This window comes from Notolepis coatsorum (assembly GCF_963971535.1).
Source record: "Notolepis coatsorum genome assembly, chromosome: 6".
NCBI lineage: Eukaryota > Metazoa > Chordata > Actinopteri > Aulopiformes > Paralepididae > Notolepis > Notolepis coatsorum.
This window is the reverse complement of record NC_140170.1, coordinates 83,729,485-83,744,018: the sequence shown is the minus strand read 5'-3', so window position 1 is coordinate 83,744,018 and position 14,534 is coordinate 83,729,485. Positions and strand designations below refer to the sequence as shown.

Below are 14,534 nucleotides of genomic sequence, written 5' to 3'. Positions count from 1 at the left end.
ACTAAATGAATGAGTAACAAAGTGAGTGACTGACTGACTGACTAAATGAACGAGTAACAAAGTGAGTGACTGACTGACTAAATGAATGAGTAACAAAGTGAGTGAGTGACTGACTGACTAAATTAATGAGTAACAAAGTGACTGACTGACTAAATGAAAGTGAGTGAGTGACTGACTGACTAAATGAATGAGTAACAAAGTGAGTGAGTGACTGACTGACTAAATGAATGAGTAACAAAGTGAGTGACTGACTAAATGAATGAGTAACAAAGTGAGTTAGCGACATTTCCGATCTATGAGGTGCTTTGCATCAAATAATAATAATAATAATAATAAATAATAATAATAATAATAATAATAATAATAATAATAATAATAATAATAATAATAATAATAATAATAATAATAATAATAATAATAAAAAGGTTCTGTAACTAGAGCAAATATTGTAAATCTAGTCTATAAATGAGTCGTCCTTTGGGCACTTGCTATATACCTGAAGAAACGGATGTCACTTTGAAATTCTGTTTGATCACTTCAGCGTTGTCTCATTAAAGAGAGTGGTGTCTTTTGATGTGGCTAACACAATCTTTCAAGGCAAGGACAAAGAAACTCTAGAGTACTGGTAGACCAGACCTGATTATATCAATTTGAAAGATTTGTCTCAGCCAAATGGACTTCTCTATGGTGTTTAAGGAGTTTAAATACCAGATCAGTATACTATATTTGACACTATATCCTCCTGTACCAAGAGTAGCTCACTCCTCTATACAGATAAGCTACTGGGCCTTTACCAAACTGTGTGAGAAAGCAATAAATTGCTGAATCGTAAACATGGGCATTGAGAAATGGCCTGAGGCGGTCTTAGTGGCACAGCCCCCTGAATGTCAAAAGAAATATGTCATTTTTTGCAGCAGTCACACAAGCCGTTTTATATATGTGCAGCCTTTAGCCATCACACGGAGAGGACCATGAACACTATATTTACTGTAAATAATTGGATATAAAATGCGAATAATACATCGTGTTTTGCCTATAGGTCAGACATGTATCACATGGACTATAGTTGCCCATAGCTCCGAGGCCACGTTCCAACATGCTTGCCATGTATTGTAGAGTACAGTAAATAAGGCAACACAATGGGTATAAAACTGACAAACTATATAAGTTGTGAGTGCTGTTGCTATGGGCAAACTCAGGCTTAACTATCACACCATTGGGTCAGGGTGTGTGTGTGCAACGAGGCTACAGCTGTACAAACAAACATGGGGGAGGTCTGCTCTCACACAGGCCTTCTATCAGCATGCTGTACTGTACCCCGGGCTTCACATGTCTGTAGAGATCAGCCTCCTCGACAGGAACCCAAAACCTCTCCGCTTCACTGACCCCGCGTTGGATTTAAGACGATACGAGAGCGTCTGAGCAGGTCTCATATTGGAACCACGGTAGATGGAATAACTGAGAGAGCGAGAGGTTTGTCTCTGTGACCGGGAACCCCCCCCCCCGGCTATATATCTGTGATCGCTGTGTGGGCTCAGGTTCCACACGTGAAACTGGCTTTAGATAAGACATTGGAAATAAGCCTTGAGCAGTTTTTTTTCTTCTGTTTTCACTCTCTCCCCCTCCCTGTCTCTCTCCCTCTTTCTCTCTCTTCTCTCTTTCTCCCCCACTCTCTCTCTCCCTCTATCTGTCTCTCCCTCTCTCTCCCTCTTTCTCTCTACCCACTCTGTCTCACTCCCTCTTTCTCTCTCTCTACCCCCTCTCCATATCTCTCTCCCCATCTCTCTCTCTCCCTCTTTCTCACTCTGCCTCTCTCCCTCTCTCTCTCTCTCTCTCTCTCTCTCTCTCTCTCACTCATGATTCTGCTGCTCTCCCACACCTTGTTTATTGTACATTATGAAGTTATACATCATGCCTTTATTCTTCCCTATGAGACTCTAAAACCTGATTTGTCTTGGTGTCAGTATGAGGTCACAACTCCTGGGATTCAGATGATCCTCGGTGAACCAAAGTCGTACTGCAGTAATGTTATCATCAGTGTGAAAGAAGATCTGTTTTTAAACGGAACCTGTTGCTTGAAAAGAAAAACATAAAACACACACAAAAAGCACCACGGATACAGCAAGTGCTTTAAGACAAAATGCTGATAAAGTAATTTTGATCAAACAACTCAGAATATTACATTGAGTGATAGATTGATTGATTATATTAAGTGCCCAACCCATGTGGGTTCATAAGACACCATATATACGGTTGCAGTGTTCCATTATTCCATACCATTTAATTTCATTACATAAATACAGATTACATAAATACAGATTACAGCTTGGTCTTAAACAAAGTATTCTGCCTTCTCTCCCAAGATTGACAAATTAAATCTGCTATAAAAAAAACACAACTCAAGTTTTTCATATTCATCCTGCTCAAGAAAATAAACATAAATGGAGGACATTTTATTTAAAAAGTATGTCCTCGTAGACAGTATAACAAAAGATGAACCTCATTCTCCTTTCCACCTACAGGAGCTCACACACCAAACAAAGTAAGTCCTTATAGAGTGGCATTAAACCTGCCAGTCTCCAGGGCTAGTGGTAATGTTCCTGAACGTATCTGCACATCTCTGTATTTTGTCTGAATTATACTTCACATAAGGTTCTGCACTGTAACTATTCTTTATGATACAATAAATCATTTTAGTTTATACCATATATCAACAGACAATTTTTCTTTATACACGAGAAACAATTTTATCTCCTGAATATCACACAATAACGGGTTCTGGAAAATGAACGCCAAATCGTTCATCTAAAATAAGGATTTCAACTCATTAGCCTAAGGATGACCATGAGAAATGTCCCAATTAAGTATCTTTTTAGTAAGCCTCTGATCATACATCTTCACAAGTCTATTCCAAAGCCGAAGCCTTTGACATTTATGTCTGATGTTTGGAGGTTCCCATCCCATATCTCCACTAATGGCCAAAGATGAAGTAAATGTATGGACTCCCAAAAATGTATATGCATTGTCAGTATGCAATAACCTCCATTGTTCCGGCAGCGTGATTGTGGAAATAGAGCCTCGACTCTTGTGGAGTGGTCTCACAGCAATACTAGGGGATGGAGCAGATAGAAGGGTCTGGGTCTGCGGGGGTAACCAGTGGGCTGGAGGGGAGAGGTGGCGGGGGCAGCAGCCGGGGAGATGACCCCAGCAGTCAGCTCACATTAGCAGCGGAAATATGACTAACGAGGCCCTGCCTGGCCAGGACAGCCAGCGGTGCTTTGCCTAAATCTGACATTCTTCTTGCCCTCAGAATCCTGCACAAGCAATGATCTGCTCAACCATAGCCACATGCTAGCCGTGCGCACCCAGACACAAAAGGGCTTAGAAACATCATCAACAACAACAACAACAACAACAACAACAACAACAACAACAACAATAAATTTCTGTGGTTGTGATCGGGTATGTCGGTTGCAGCATACTCACGCCAGTTGGGCATGACTGAAACCCTGCCTTTCAACTATAACCTATACAGTATTAAATCATCATCATCATCATCATCATCATCATCATCATCATCATCATCATCATCATCATCAACCAATCGTCAATTTGATCCCTTTTTAAATAAATGGACCCTTGAGATTATGGTACTACAGCCTGACCCACCAGAATGTGCTTCAGTATTGATTATGGGGCGACAGAGGTAGAGCAGTTGTCTGGTCATCTGGAGGTTCCCGGTTAGATTCCCGCTCCTAACGAGCAGCGTATCGAAGTGTCCTTGAGCAAGAACAACTGTGCCTAACTGCTCCCGATGAGCAGGTTGGCGCCTTGCATGGTTGCCTCCGCCGTCGGTGTGTGAATGTGTGTGTGAATGGGTAAAACGTGAGGAACTAAATTGTAAAGTGATTTGGATAAAAGCGCTACATAAATGCAGCCATTTACCATTTACCAGTATGATGTACAAAATTGGAGAAGAGCTTTATTTTTGATGAATGGATCCAGGAGGCCATTCCTTTGCTCAGTCTCTCCTCTTCTCCTCCCCTGCCCCTCAGGTGCAGACCACCACCATGTGCATCTCCGTCAGTCTCAGTGGCTCTGTGGTGCTGGGCTGCCTCTTCGCACCCAAGGTCCACATCATCCTCTTCCAGCCCCAGAAGAACGTGACCAGCCTCAGGGCCGCCGCCAGCCGCTTTGGGACCACAGTGTCCGCCTCTGCTCCCAGCTCCGGCTACTCAAAAGGTACCGGTACGTCCAGCCCTTCTCTTGCCCTCGACCCCATTGGGGATGGCGTTATATAGAAATGACTTATCACCTGCTAAAATGTAGAATGTGAAGCTAAATCTTAAATGACTTTGCTTCTAAAATAGAGACATGGTTTGAGTAAAATGCGCCGGCATTGTGGTTTCGCTGAAACCAACCCCAGCGCCAAACATAACCTTCAGCTAGCAAATATAAAAGGTTCTCATTTGTGTCCATAATCTCACAAAGAAATTGTTTCGTTTTTTCTTTCTTTATCTTACGTCCTTGTAACCAATTCTCCAACAAGCAGTCAACTACACTAGTATCTGTAATCTGATTATTGTGTTTTACAATAACTAATGATTACAGTTACCACTGTAACATAATCGTATTACTGTGATCCTGATTACTGTGATCCATTAATTTCCAACCCTGCAAATAAACACAGGTATGAAGGCACAGCGTGTGTCAAATATATGAGGCGACACGTGGTGTGTGTAGTGCACACTAGCTAGAGGAGGCCCAGGACTATCCTGCAAGACATTTCTCCCATCAGAAACAAGTTCATGATGGGAATAATCATTTAGAGTAGTTATTATATAATATTATATAGTAGTTATCATTATTATCATAATTTTAGACTTGATTGAAACCAGGGCAGGAAGCTAACTTTTTCATCCACTGTAGAATCTGTAACACCATCAAACAGCAACCTTTAGAAAAAATAGCTGCACCCACGTGACCGATTAACAAAAATGTTAGTGATCTCTAGTGTCAACTGATTAAAAAAAATATATATATATATATATATATATATATATATATATATATATATATATATATATATATATTTTTTTTTTTTTCAATCAATGCATTTTGTTTGATTTTTTTTTTTTATTTAAAATAATAAGTGGAGCACAGACATACTAAAGAAAGGAAGAGACATTTTTAAATAGTTGTATTTCATCAGATGCAAAAGAAAATCATATTGGATTATATCGTAGGGTGACCATATTTTGATTTCCAAAAAAGAGGACATGCTGGCCCCAGCCTCGAGATACTTAATGATACTTAAAGTTTACTCAAAGATGCCGTATTGTTTTAACCTCTTAAAAGCTGCTTTTTTTTTTTACTGCATACTTTTTTTGCAAAGCTTATCTTTATACTTTATCCTTATAGCACATGCATAAGCCTTGTCTCTTTTGAAATATAACATTCTGAAGTTTCTTACACAATAAAGAATAATTTAGTGCTAATGAAATAGAGTAACATAGGGCTTGAGTTGTACTTGAACTTGTGTACTCACGTTTTTCTGTAGTAGTTGCAATATTCCAAAATAATATATATATATTTTTTGTATAAGCTGGAAAACACCGGAACAATCCATAGCCTGAAGTCTTATGTAGTACAGGTCCAAATTTGATAAAAATCCGTTCAGAAATTTGTCTTTTAGAGACATCCGGGTAAACCGTGTCCCAAGAAAAAAGCTCTCCATTTCTCAATTTCATCATCCAAGTAAATTCATTCGGAATTTTTATCACTTCCTGTCTTCGCTTGTCAATTTTCACCTAGATCCCTGATTCGCACACACGTGGGATATCACTGGAAAGCTACACTCATTGTTGGCTACAAGTTACAACGCTGACCAATAATTTGTGCAAACGACGGATGATTGACATTTCTGGAGCCTCGGGAGTCCAGGGGAATAATCTGACGCGCACATGTAAAAAGTTGCATGCCTGACATATCGGCATGTAACTGGAGAACAGAGGCACAGATTTTGTCGAATGAGGTGGCATTCGAACGGCAACAAATATAACTTTAATTCTGTCATTATATGTTCAGCGAAAAATGCAGCCCCAAGCCTTCAGACGCTCGCAAAGTGCAGTGAAAAACAATGAAACCCGGACATTTTCATGAATTTATATAAAAAAAAAAACGGACCACCCTATTATATCGGCCATCGGCTGCCCTGATTTCTAAATATCGGTATCGGCCTTTGTAAAACCCATATCGGTCGAGCACTACTGAAGTGTGGCCAGTAATAGCAACCTCTCCCCTATCCCCACTTAACTCCAACCCATACATCAGACCAAAACAAAACATGTAAACAAAGTTAAAACCAAGAGGGACTCTTTTGCCCAGAGATCGCTGTTTTGATGGCATTACTACCTTCTACCTTCAACGTGAAGGTAGTGAAGATATATCAGTGGAAAGTTCTCTCCCGGTTCCAGAGATCCCTCTGTTCACTATACCCGTTTCTCTGCAGGATCAGCCTCCAACTACGTGCCAGCCGTTTGTAACGGGCGCGAAGTGGTGGACTCGACAACATCGTCTTTGTGAGGGAGATTAGCGTTTGAAATCCTCCCGCTCCAAGCTACTGTTCCGTCTTCAATCATGCCCTCATCGAACAAGGCTGCCTGCGATGACAGAAGCGCCCCGTGCCGTGAGGAGCTGTCAGAGAGACAGCGTGGGTAGCCTTGACTGTGTGGGGAAAGGGTAGCTACTGTATTTCTAACTGTGAAAGCTAAAATGATGTTCCTCTGACAAACGGTATGTATCTAACTGTAAAGCCTTTTTAGATGCGAAGCACCTATATGACCGGCAATGTCAATCACTCATTCAGTCACTAATTCAGTCTCGCTCACACTTAGCCGCGCTGCCCCCTAGTGGCGTCCCGCAAGCATTAGCTTGACATCAACGTCAATCACGCAAGCGTCGACACGGGGCACCCAGAGCTAGCCGTCTCAAACCCACAGTATGGAAGTTCCTGGTAGGAACACCATTACATTTCACTGACATTCTGGGCTGTGTTTAACGGTTAAATAAGTATTTATGTTACTGACATTCTGAGCTATGTTCATACGTTACCTAAGTATTTCAGTTTCTGACATTCTGAGCCGTGATCATACGTTATCTAAGTATTTAATTAAGTTACTGACATTGTGAGCCGTGTTTCACTATAGCCTGGAGTCCCTGGACTGTGTTTCTTGGTTAGCTAAGTGTTTCAGTTACTGACATTGTGAGCCGTGTTTCACTATAGCCTGGACTGTGTTTCTTGGTTAGCTAAGTGTTTCAGTTACTGACATTGTGAGCCGTGTTTCACTACCTGGACTGTTTCTTGGTTAGCTAGGTGTTTCAGTTACTGACATTGTGAGCCGTGTTTCACTACCTGGACTGTTTCTTGGTTAGCTAAGTGTTTCAGTTACTGACATGCTGAGCCGTGTTTCGCTATTGCCTATTTGGTGGTTTGGAGGAAAGAGAGAGAGAGAAAGGGCTCAGCCTCTCGCTCGCTGCCTCTTGTTGAGGCGCAATGTTATTGTTTCATCACGTGCATACGCATGCATGTGTATGTGTGTGTGTTTGCAACTCATACATGTTCATGTGTCAAAGGTCATAACTGCTTACGAACAGTAAAAGGGTCTGGTAGCATAAGTGAAATGGCTCTGATGTTTTCTTCTCATCCACAATACTCCTGGTGGGTATTTCACTTGATGGGAGATTTTTTGAATTGTGGAGACAAACCAGATAATTGCCAAAGCCTATTGATGAACTAAGTATTTAAGTCATTTTAGATATTGGCGATTGGGTGAAAAGAGGGCTTTGCCCAAATACTCCTGGTGGGTATTTCACCTGATGGGTGATTCTGTAATTGTGGAGACAAACCAGCTAATTGGCAAATCAGAGTTTATAGGTTAGCTACATTTTTTACTTTGGCTATTGGCGATTTGATGATAAGAGGGCTTTGCCAAAATACTCCTGGTGGGTATTTCACCTGATGGGCGACTCTGTAATTGTGGAGACAAACCATAACATACCTCAGACACTATATTTTCCCTCACACATACAAATACCCCCCCCCCCCCCTGCCGAAATCTACATTTGCTTGACATTTGCAACAAACAAACAGTAATCGATGCACCTTGCTACCTCTTACGCTATATCTTTCAAAATTGCAATTGCATTGGTTTTATGGCTATTTAGTAAATAGGACAAAAATGTATGCAGCACCAGTGAGAATTCCCTCAGTGTTGTTTTCTGCTCTTTTGTCATCGTTGTGCTCAATGTAGAATAGTGATGTCTACATGTTTTCATACTGGTCTCTACATTGACCCACGCTGTAATGACATGGGTCTTACTACAAACTGTATATCTCATCTACCACATTGTGCACCGCGTCCAGTAGGCAATTGACATGGAGTGTGAGGTCCAATGAGGTTAAAGGCGCTGTAAGTGGTATTTCTTTGTATACATGTGTTAACAGCCATCATTGATATAGAGTGATATGTTTGGTCAGTAGCATGGGTCTCCCAGTTCCTCCACTCTGCAAGTAAACAGAAAATAAATGTTCTGGTATCCCATTCCCACTTTATCCAATCAGGAGAGAGAACCCTAGATATTTCTACTTATTTCAAGAAATCTTGCCAAGCCAAATTTGCAAACTGCACTGGTAGATTATTTTACTTGTTTCAAGCACATAATTATTTGCTTAAAACTAGTTTTTATTTCTTATTTTTGTCAGACCATTTTTGCAGTGTGGAGTTCTCGCTCCTGATTGGATAAAGTGTGAACAGAATTTATTTTCTGTTTTACTGCAGAGCGGAGCGACTGGGAGACCTGTGTTACTGACCAGACATTTTAACAAAAATAAGTCCACTTACAACACCTTTAAGGTAGGGGTGGCTTTAGACATGAGATACCATGTTTCTAGGCAGTCCCGTAACTCCACATCCTATATGCAGCACAACACGGCCAGCAGCCCCCCCCCCCCCCCCCCCCTAATGCCTACAGTATGACGCTTCGCATCTACGACACTATGTGTCCTTGTTTGTATAATAGGTTTAATATGCTGTGGTCTCTCCTTGGTTTACAGGTTATAGACGTGGTTGAGTTGCACCTGCGCCTTGTCACGACAAGTCTTGTAAACTGGGTGGTTGTGAAACAGTTGTGTTCAACATAAGGTTTTCTTTTTTTAATCTCGTCCTAACAGTGCTGTGAATAAAGATATCCGAGTGTTTATCTAGATGATTATTTTAAAAAAGTTAAAGAAAAAAGAAAAACACTTACTGAATTTAAATGACCCTTTCCTTTAGATAACATGACATGAGAATAACCATAGTGAATAATAAAAGAAACTAGGGCAACTACACAATATAAATGTAAAGGACCGTGTTTTAATGTAGACTGGTGAAAACAGTTTGTGCTATCTTGTAATTTATGTAAATACAATGTGTTTTTTTGTAATATTAAAATATGAAATGCCAGTGTGTTTTGCTGCGTCGGTTCAATTTGTAATTTGACAATGTATTAATATTAACCCTTTCACTACCACACTACAAAGGGTTAACACTTTCACTACCACACTACAAAGGGTTAACCTTCACTACCACACTACAAAGGGTTAACCTTTCACTACCACACTACAGAAGGTAAACATTTCAATACCACACTACAAAGGGTTAACACTTTCACTACCACACTACAGAAGGTTAACACTTTCACTACCACACTACAGAAGGTTAACACTTTCACTACCACACTACAAAGGGTTAACACTGTCACTACCACACTACAGAAGGTTAACATTTCACTACCACACTACAGAAGGTTAACCCTTCCACTACCACACTACAGAAGGTTAAATTTCACTACCACACTACAAAAGGTTAACCGTACAAAGGGTTAATAATTCAGGGGCAGTTGCTCACAAGAGACAATTACATCCAAAGGGGGTGGGGGGACTAAAAAGTTTAGTTGTAAGAATGTCTTTAGTCGAGGACAGTCAGAGACAATAATAATGTCTTTAGTCAAGGACAGTCAGAGACAATAAGAATGTCTTTAGTTGAGGACAGTAAGAATGTCTTTAGTTGATAACAGTCAGAGACAGTAAGAATGTCTTTAGTCGAGGACAGTCAGAGACAGTCAGAATGTCTTTAGTCAAGGACAGTCAGAGACAGTAAGAATGTCTTTAGTCGAGGACAGTCAGAGACAGTAAGAATGTCTTTAGAATGAATGAATGAATGAATGAATGAATGAATGAATGAATGAATGAATGAAAACTTTATTTAACAGATTGCAGAATGGGTACAATACAGTACGGCTCAATACATACAATTGTTAAGGGGATGCAGACCAGGGAACGTTTACATCAGGGTCCCCCATTTTCAATTCATAGTGACATTTATGACATACACAACATACATGACATACAGGTATATAGTACTGTTACATTTGTGACATATATGATATGCAAATATACAGTACTGTTACCCATAGATCCTGACAGAGAGTATACATATGCTGGGGAGGAGACATTAGGAGGGGGTGGGTGGGTGGGAGAGAAATATACATACGGTGGGGAGACAATATATACATACGGTGGGGAGGAGATTGTACATTAGGAGGGGGTGGGTGGGAGAGAAATAGTATACGGTGGGGAGAGAATATATACATACGGTGGGGAGGAGACTGTCTATTAGGAGGGGGTGGGGGGGGTTTGGACATTTACGGTGGCCAGTTTCGAATTGTAGCCTCCCGTAGTGTGCGGGCTGTGGGTGTGTGCGTGTGTGGGTCATGAGCAGATAATAGGGACTCTTAAAGTTATACGTAAAACGGATAACCACCACTAACTGCTTACGCAGACGTTTTAGGAGAAGGGGGAAAATAAACAACACAAAACAACCTTTACAGGTGGAAGCCTCAAAGTGAGTAATCAAGAAAATAAGTAATGTCCAAAAAAACAGCACGCATTAAAGAGGTATTGTAGAGAAAATAAATAAGCCACAAAGGCAACTCCTAAAAACAGAGTTTATATTGCAAACATAAAACAATAAACCTCCACCAAGGGAGTTTATGTGCAAAGGGCAGTTCCAAAAGAACAAAAGAAAACACTACCATAAAAGCCTCAGCCTTTATAAAATAAATGATAAATAAATAAATGCTGAATAGGGCAGCACTACACTTAAATATAAGAAGCCTGACCAAAAGTATAACCAGCACAAGGAAAATGAAAAAGCAGTTGACACTGCAATCTCCAAACTTAAATAAACTCCACATGGCCATAGGCACAGCTGCACTGCATCAGGTGCAATCAAGCCCACACACCTGCCGACCCATGAGGCAATTAACCACAGGGAAGAGGGATTGACAGCTATCCCTCACAGAGAGGTGAAATAAAGCAAAAATAGACAGCTGTGCCTCACAGAAAGGTGAAATAAAGCAAAAACCATGACAGGACCCCCCCTCTAGGGGGTGGCTTCAGACGGACCCTCTGAGACACGAACAAGCTCAGGGTCCAAGATGTCCCTGGCCGGAACCCACGTGCGCTCCTCTGGCCCATAACTCTGCCAGTCCACCAGGTACTGTATACCCCTACCAACCCGCCTACTGGACAGGATACGTCGTACAGTATACACAGGTTGGCCATCAACGAATCGAGGGGGAGGTGGAGGTCTCTCTGCAGGAACAAACCTGCTCCTCCGAACCGGCTTAAGGCGGGATACGTGAAATGTAGGGTGTACCCTCATCGACGAGGGTAACCGAAGACGCATCGTGACTGGGTTTATCTTGCGAACAATAGTGAAAGGGCCCACAAAACGGGGAGCGAGTAATGGAAGGTCGCGTGTGGAAAGCCACACCTGTTGGCCCACACGGTAGGAAGGCGCAGGGCGACGGTGTACATCCGCCGACCGCTTGTGCTGGGCCGCAGCACGCACAAGAGCCGAACGCACCCTCTTCCATGTCGCCCGAGACCGACGAATAAACGCCTCGGCAGATGGCACCCCCACGTCCCTCTCCTGTTCAGGAAACAGTGGAGGCTGATACCCAAACTGAACCTCAAATGGGGAGAGACCAGTGGATGCATTGCACAATGAATTATGTGCATATTCTGCCCATGCCAGTTGGTGACTCCAAGTGGTCGGATTGGAGGAGGCCAAGCAGCAAAGCGTACTCTCCATAGACTGGTTGGTGCGCTCTGTTTGCCCATTGCTCTCCGGGTGGAACCCTGATGACAGGCTAACCGTCGCACCCAGTATAGCACAGAATGCCTTCCAAAACCGAGCAGTAAACTGGGGTCCACGGTCCGACACCACAACCTGGCAGATGCCATGAATTCGGAAGACATGGTCAACCACCAGTTGAGCGGTCTCCTGAGCAGATGGCAGCTTGACCAGCGGAATGAAGTCAGCTGCTTTGGAGAACCTATCCACCACCACCATGATGACGTTGTGACCATCAGAAGGAGGCAGACCAGTCACAAAATCCATGGTGATGTGGCTCCACGGACGACTAGGAATGGGCAAAGGATGAAGCAGCCCTGGTGGTGACTGTTGAGAAACTTTGTTCCGTGCACAAACGGGGCAGGCTGCCACAAATTCCCGAATGTCCTTCATCATACCAGGCCACCAGAACCTTCTGGCCAAGAAGTCACAAGTTCTGTGCACTCCGGGATGTCCAGTCAGCCTTGAGTGGCCCCACTTCAACACCCGAGAACGAATGCCGTTTGGTACAAATAACCGACCCGGGGGCACCCCACCCGGATCTGGTTCCAAACGTTGTGCCCACCGCACAGCAGAGTCAATGCTCCATGTCACAGGAGCTAGGATCTGTCCTGCAGGAACAATGGGATCAGGAGGACGGTCCTCCTCTGATCCATCATATAACCGGGAAAGGGCTTGATATTTTTAGACGCGGGACGGTACGTCAGGAGGAAATTAAACCGAGAGAAAAACAGTGACCAGCGAGCCGGTCGCGATGTTTCTCCTCTGAGCACCCTGGATATATTCAACATTTTTATGGTGTGTCCAGACTGTGAATGGGTGTTCAGCTCCCTCTAGCCAATGGCGCCACTCCTCCAATGCCAACTTGACCGCCAACAGCTCTCTGTCCCCAACATCATAGTTTCTTTCAGCCGGCGAGAGCCCACGTGAATAGTACGCACATGGGTGTACCTTACCGTCGGACGATGAGCGCTGAGACAGAATAGCTCCGACTCCAAGCTCAGAAGCATCCACCTCGATGATAAATGGCAGGGATGGGTTAGGAGTAATGAGGATAGGCTCAGAACTGAACCTTCTCCTAAGCTCAATGAACGCTGCCTCAGCCTTGGGAGTCCACTGGAAATGGGAAGGTGCTGTCTTCCTGGTGAGTGCAGTGATAGGTGCTACCACTGAACTGAAATTACAAATAAAACGACGGTAGAAGTTTGCAAATCCTAGGAATCGTTGCACCTGCTTGACCGAGACGGGTGTAGGCCAGTCTGTCACTGCTGACACCTTCTTGGGGTCCATTTGAATCCTCCCCTCAGATACAATGAATCCCAGAAAGGACACAGAGCGGACATGGAAGGCACACTTCTCAGCCTTCACAAACAACCGTGCATCCAAAAGGCACCTCAAGACCTGCCTGACATGTTTGACATGGTCAGAAATGGACTTGGAGAATATCAGAATGTCATCTAAGTAGACGAAAACAAACTTTTCCATCATCTCCCTGAGCACGTCATTGATTAACGCCTGAAAAACTGAAGGGGCATTAGTAAGACCAAATGGCATCACCAGGTATTCGTAGTGACCATTATGAGTGTTGAACGCGGTCTTCCACTCATCCCCTTGGCGTATGCGCACCAGATTGTAGGCATTGCAGAGATAAAAAAAAAAAGGCCTCAGCTTTTATAAAATAAAGTGTAAACTAAGCCAGTAGACGAAAACGAGTATAGCTACAAAAGAAGGCTAAATGCTGAATAGGGCAGCACTACACTTAAATATAAGAAGCCTGACCAAAAGTATAACCAGCACAAGGAAAATTAAAAAAGCAGTTGACACTGCAATCTCCAAACTTAAATAGACTCCACATGGCCATAGGCACAGCTGCACTGCATCAGGTGCAATCAAGCCCACACACTTGCCGACCCATGAGGCAATTAACCACAGGGAACAGGGATTGACAGCTATCCCTCACAGAGAGGTGAAATAAAGCAAAAATAGACAGCTGTCCCTCACAGAAAGGTGAAATAAGGCAAAAACCATGACACGTAGGTGCTCTTTGACTTTTTTTTATTACCTTGGATGCCATTTTGTCACAGGAAAGATTTGCCTCTAGGATGGACCCTAGGTATGTAATTTCATCTTTCCTTGTGACAATATTGTCACCCACTGTAACTGTAATTCGAGGACAGTCAGAGACAGTAAGAATGTATTTAGTCGAGGACAGTCCTAATTGGTATCCCCCTTTAAAGTCATTGTGCTTCTGTTTCGCTGGTCTGTCCTTTCATCGTAGAATGATGTCACCAG

At 42.7% G+C, this 14,534-nt stretch overlaps 1 protein-coding gene across 2 annotated transcripts in view; it reads left to right on the top strand.

Moving 5' to 3' along the window:
* The window catches only part of grm2b (glutamate receptor, metabotropic 2b), a gene marked incomplete at both ends in the record, with an annotated part of 88,979 nt that extends 82,394 nt beyond the window's left edge, over positions 1–6,585 (top strand). Inside the window, 2 exons of one of the 2 annotated variants that reach the window (XM_084316345.1) lie at positions 4,056–4,242; positions 6,512–6,585. In XM_084316345.1, coding sequence (XP_084172471.1) covers positions 4,056–4,242; positions 6,512–6,585 — 261 coding nt within the window. Of the gene's footprint in view, positions 1–4,055; positions 4,243–6,478 lie in introns of both variants that reach the window. The other variant, XM_084316346.1, reaches the window with a different exon arrangement.
* Between the last annotated feature and the right edge of the window lie 7,949 nt (positions 6,586–14,534).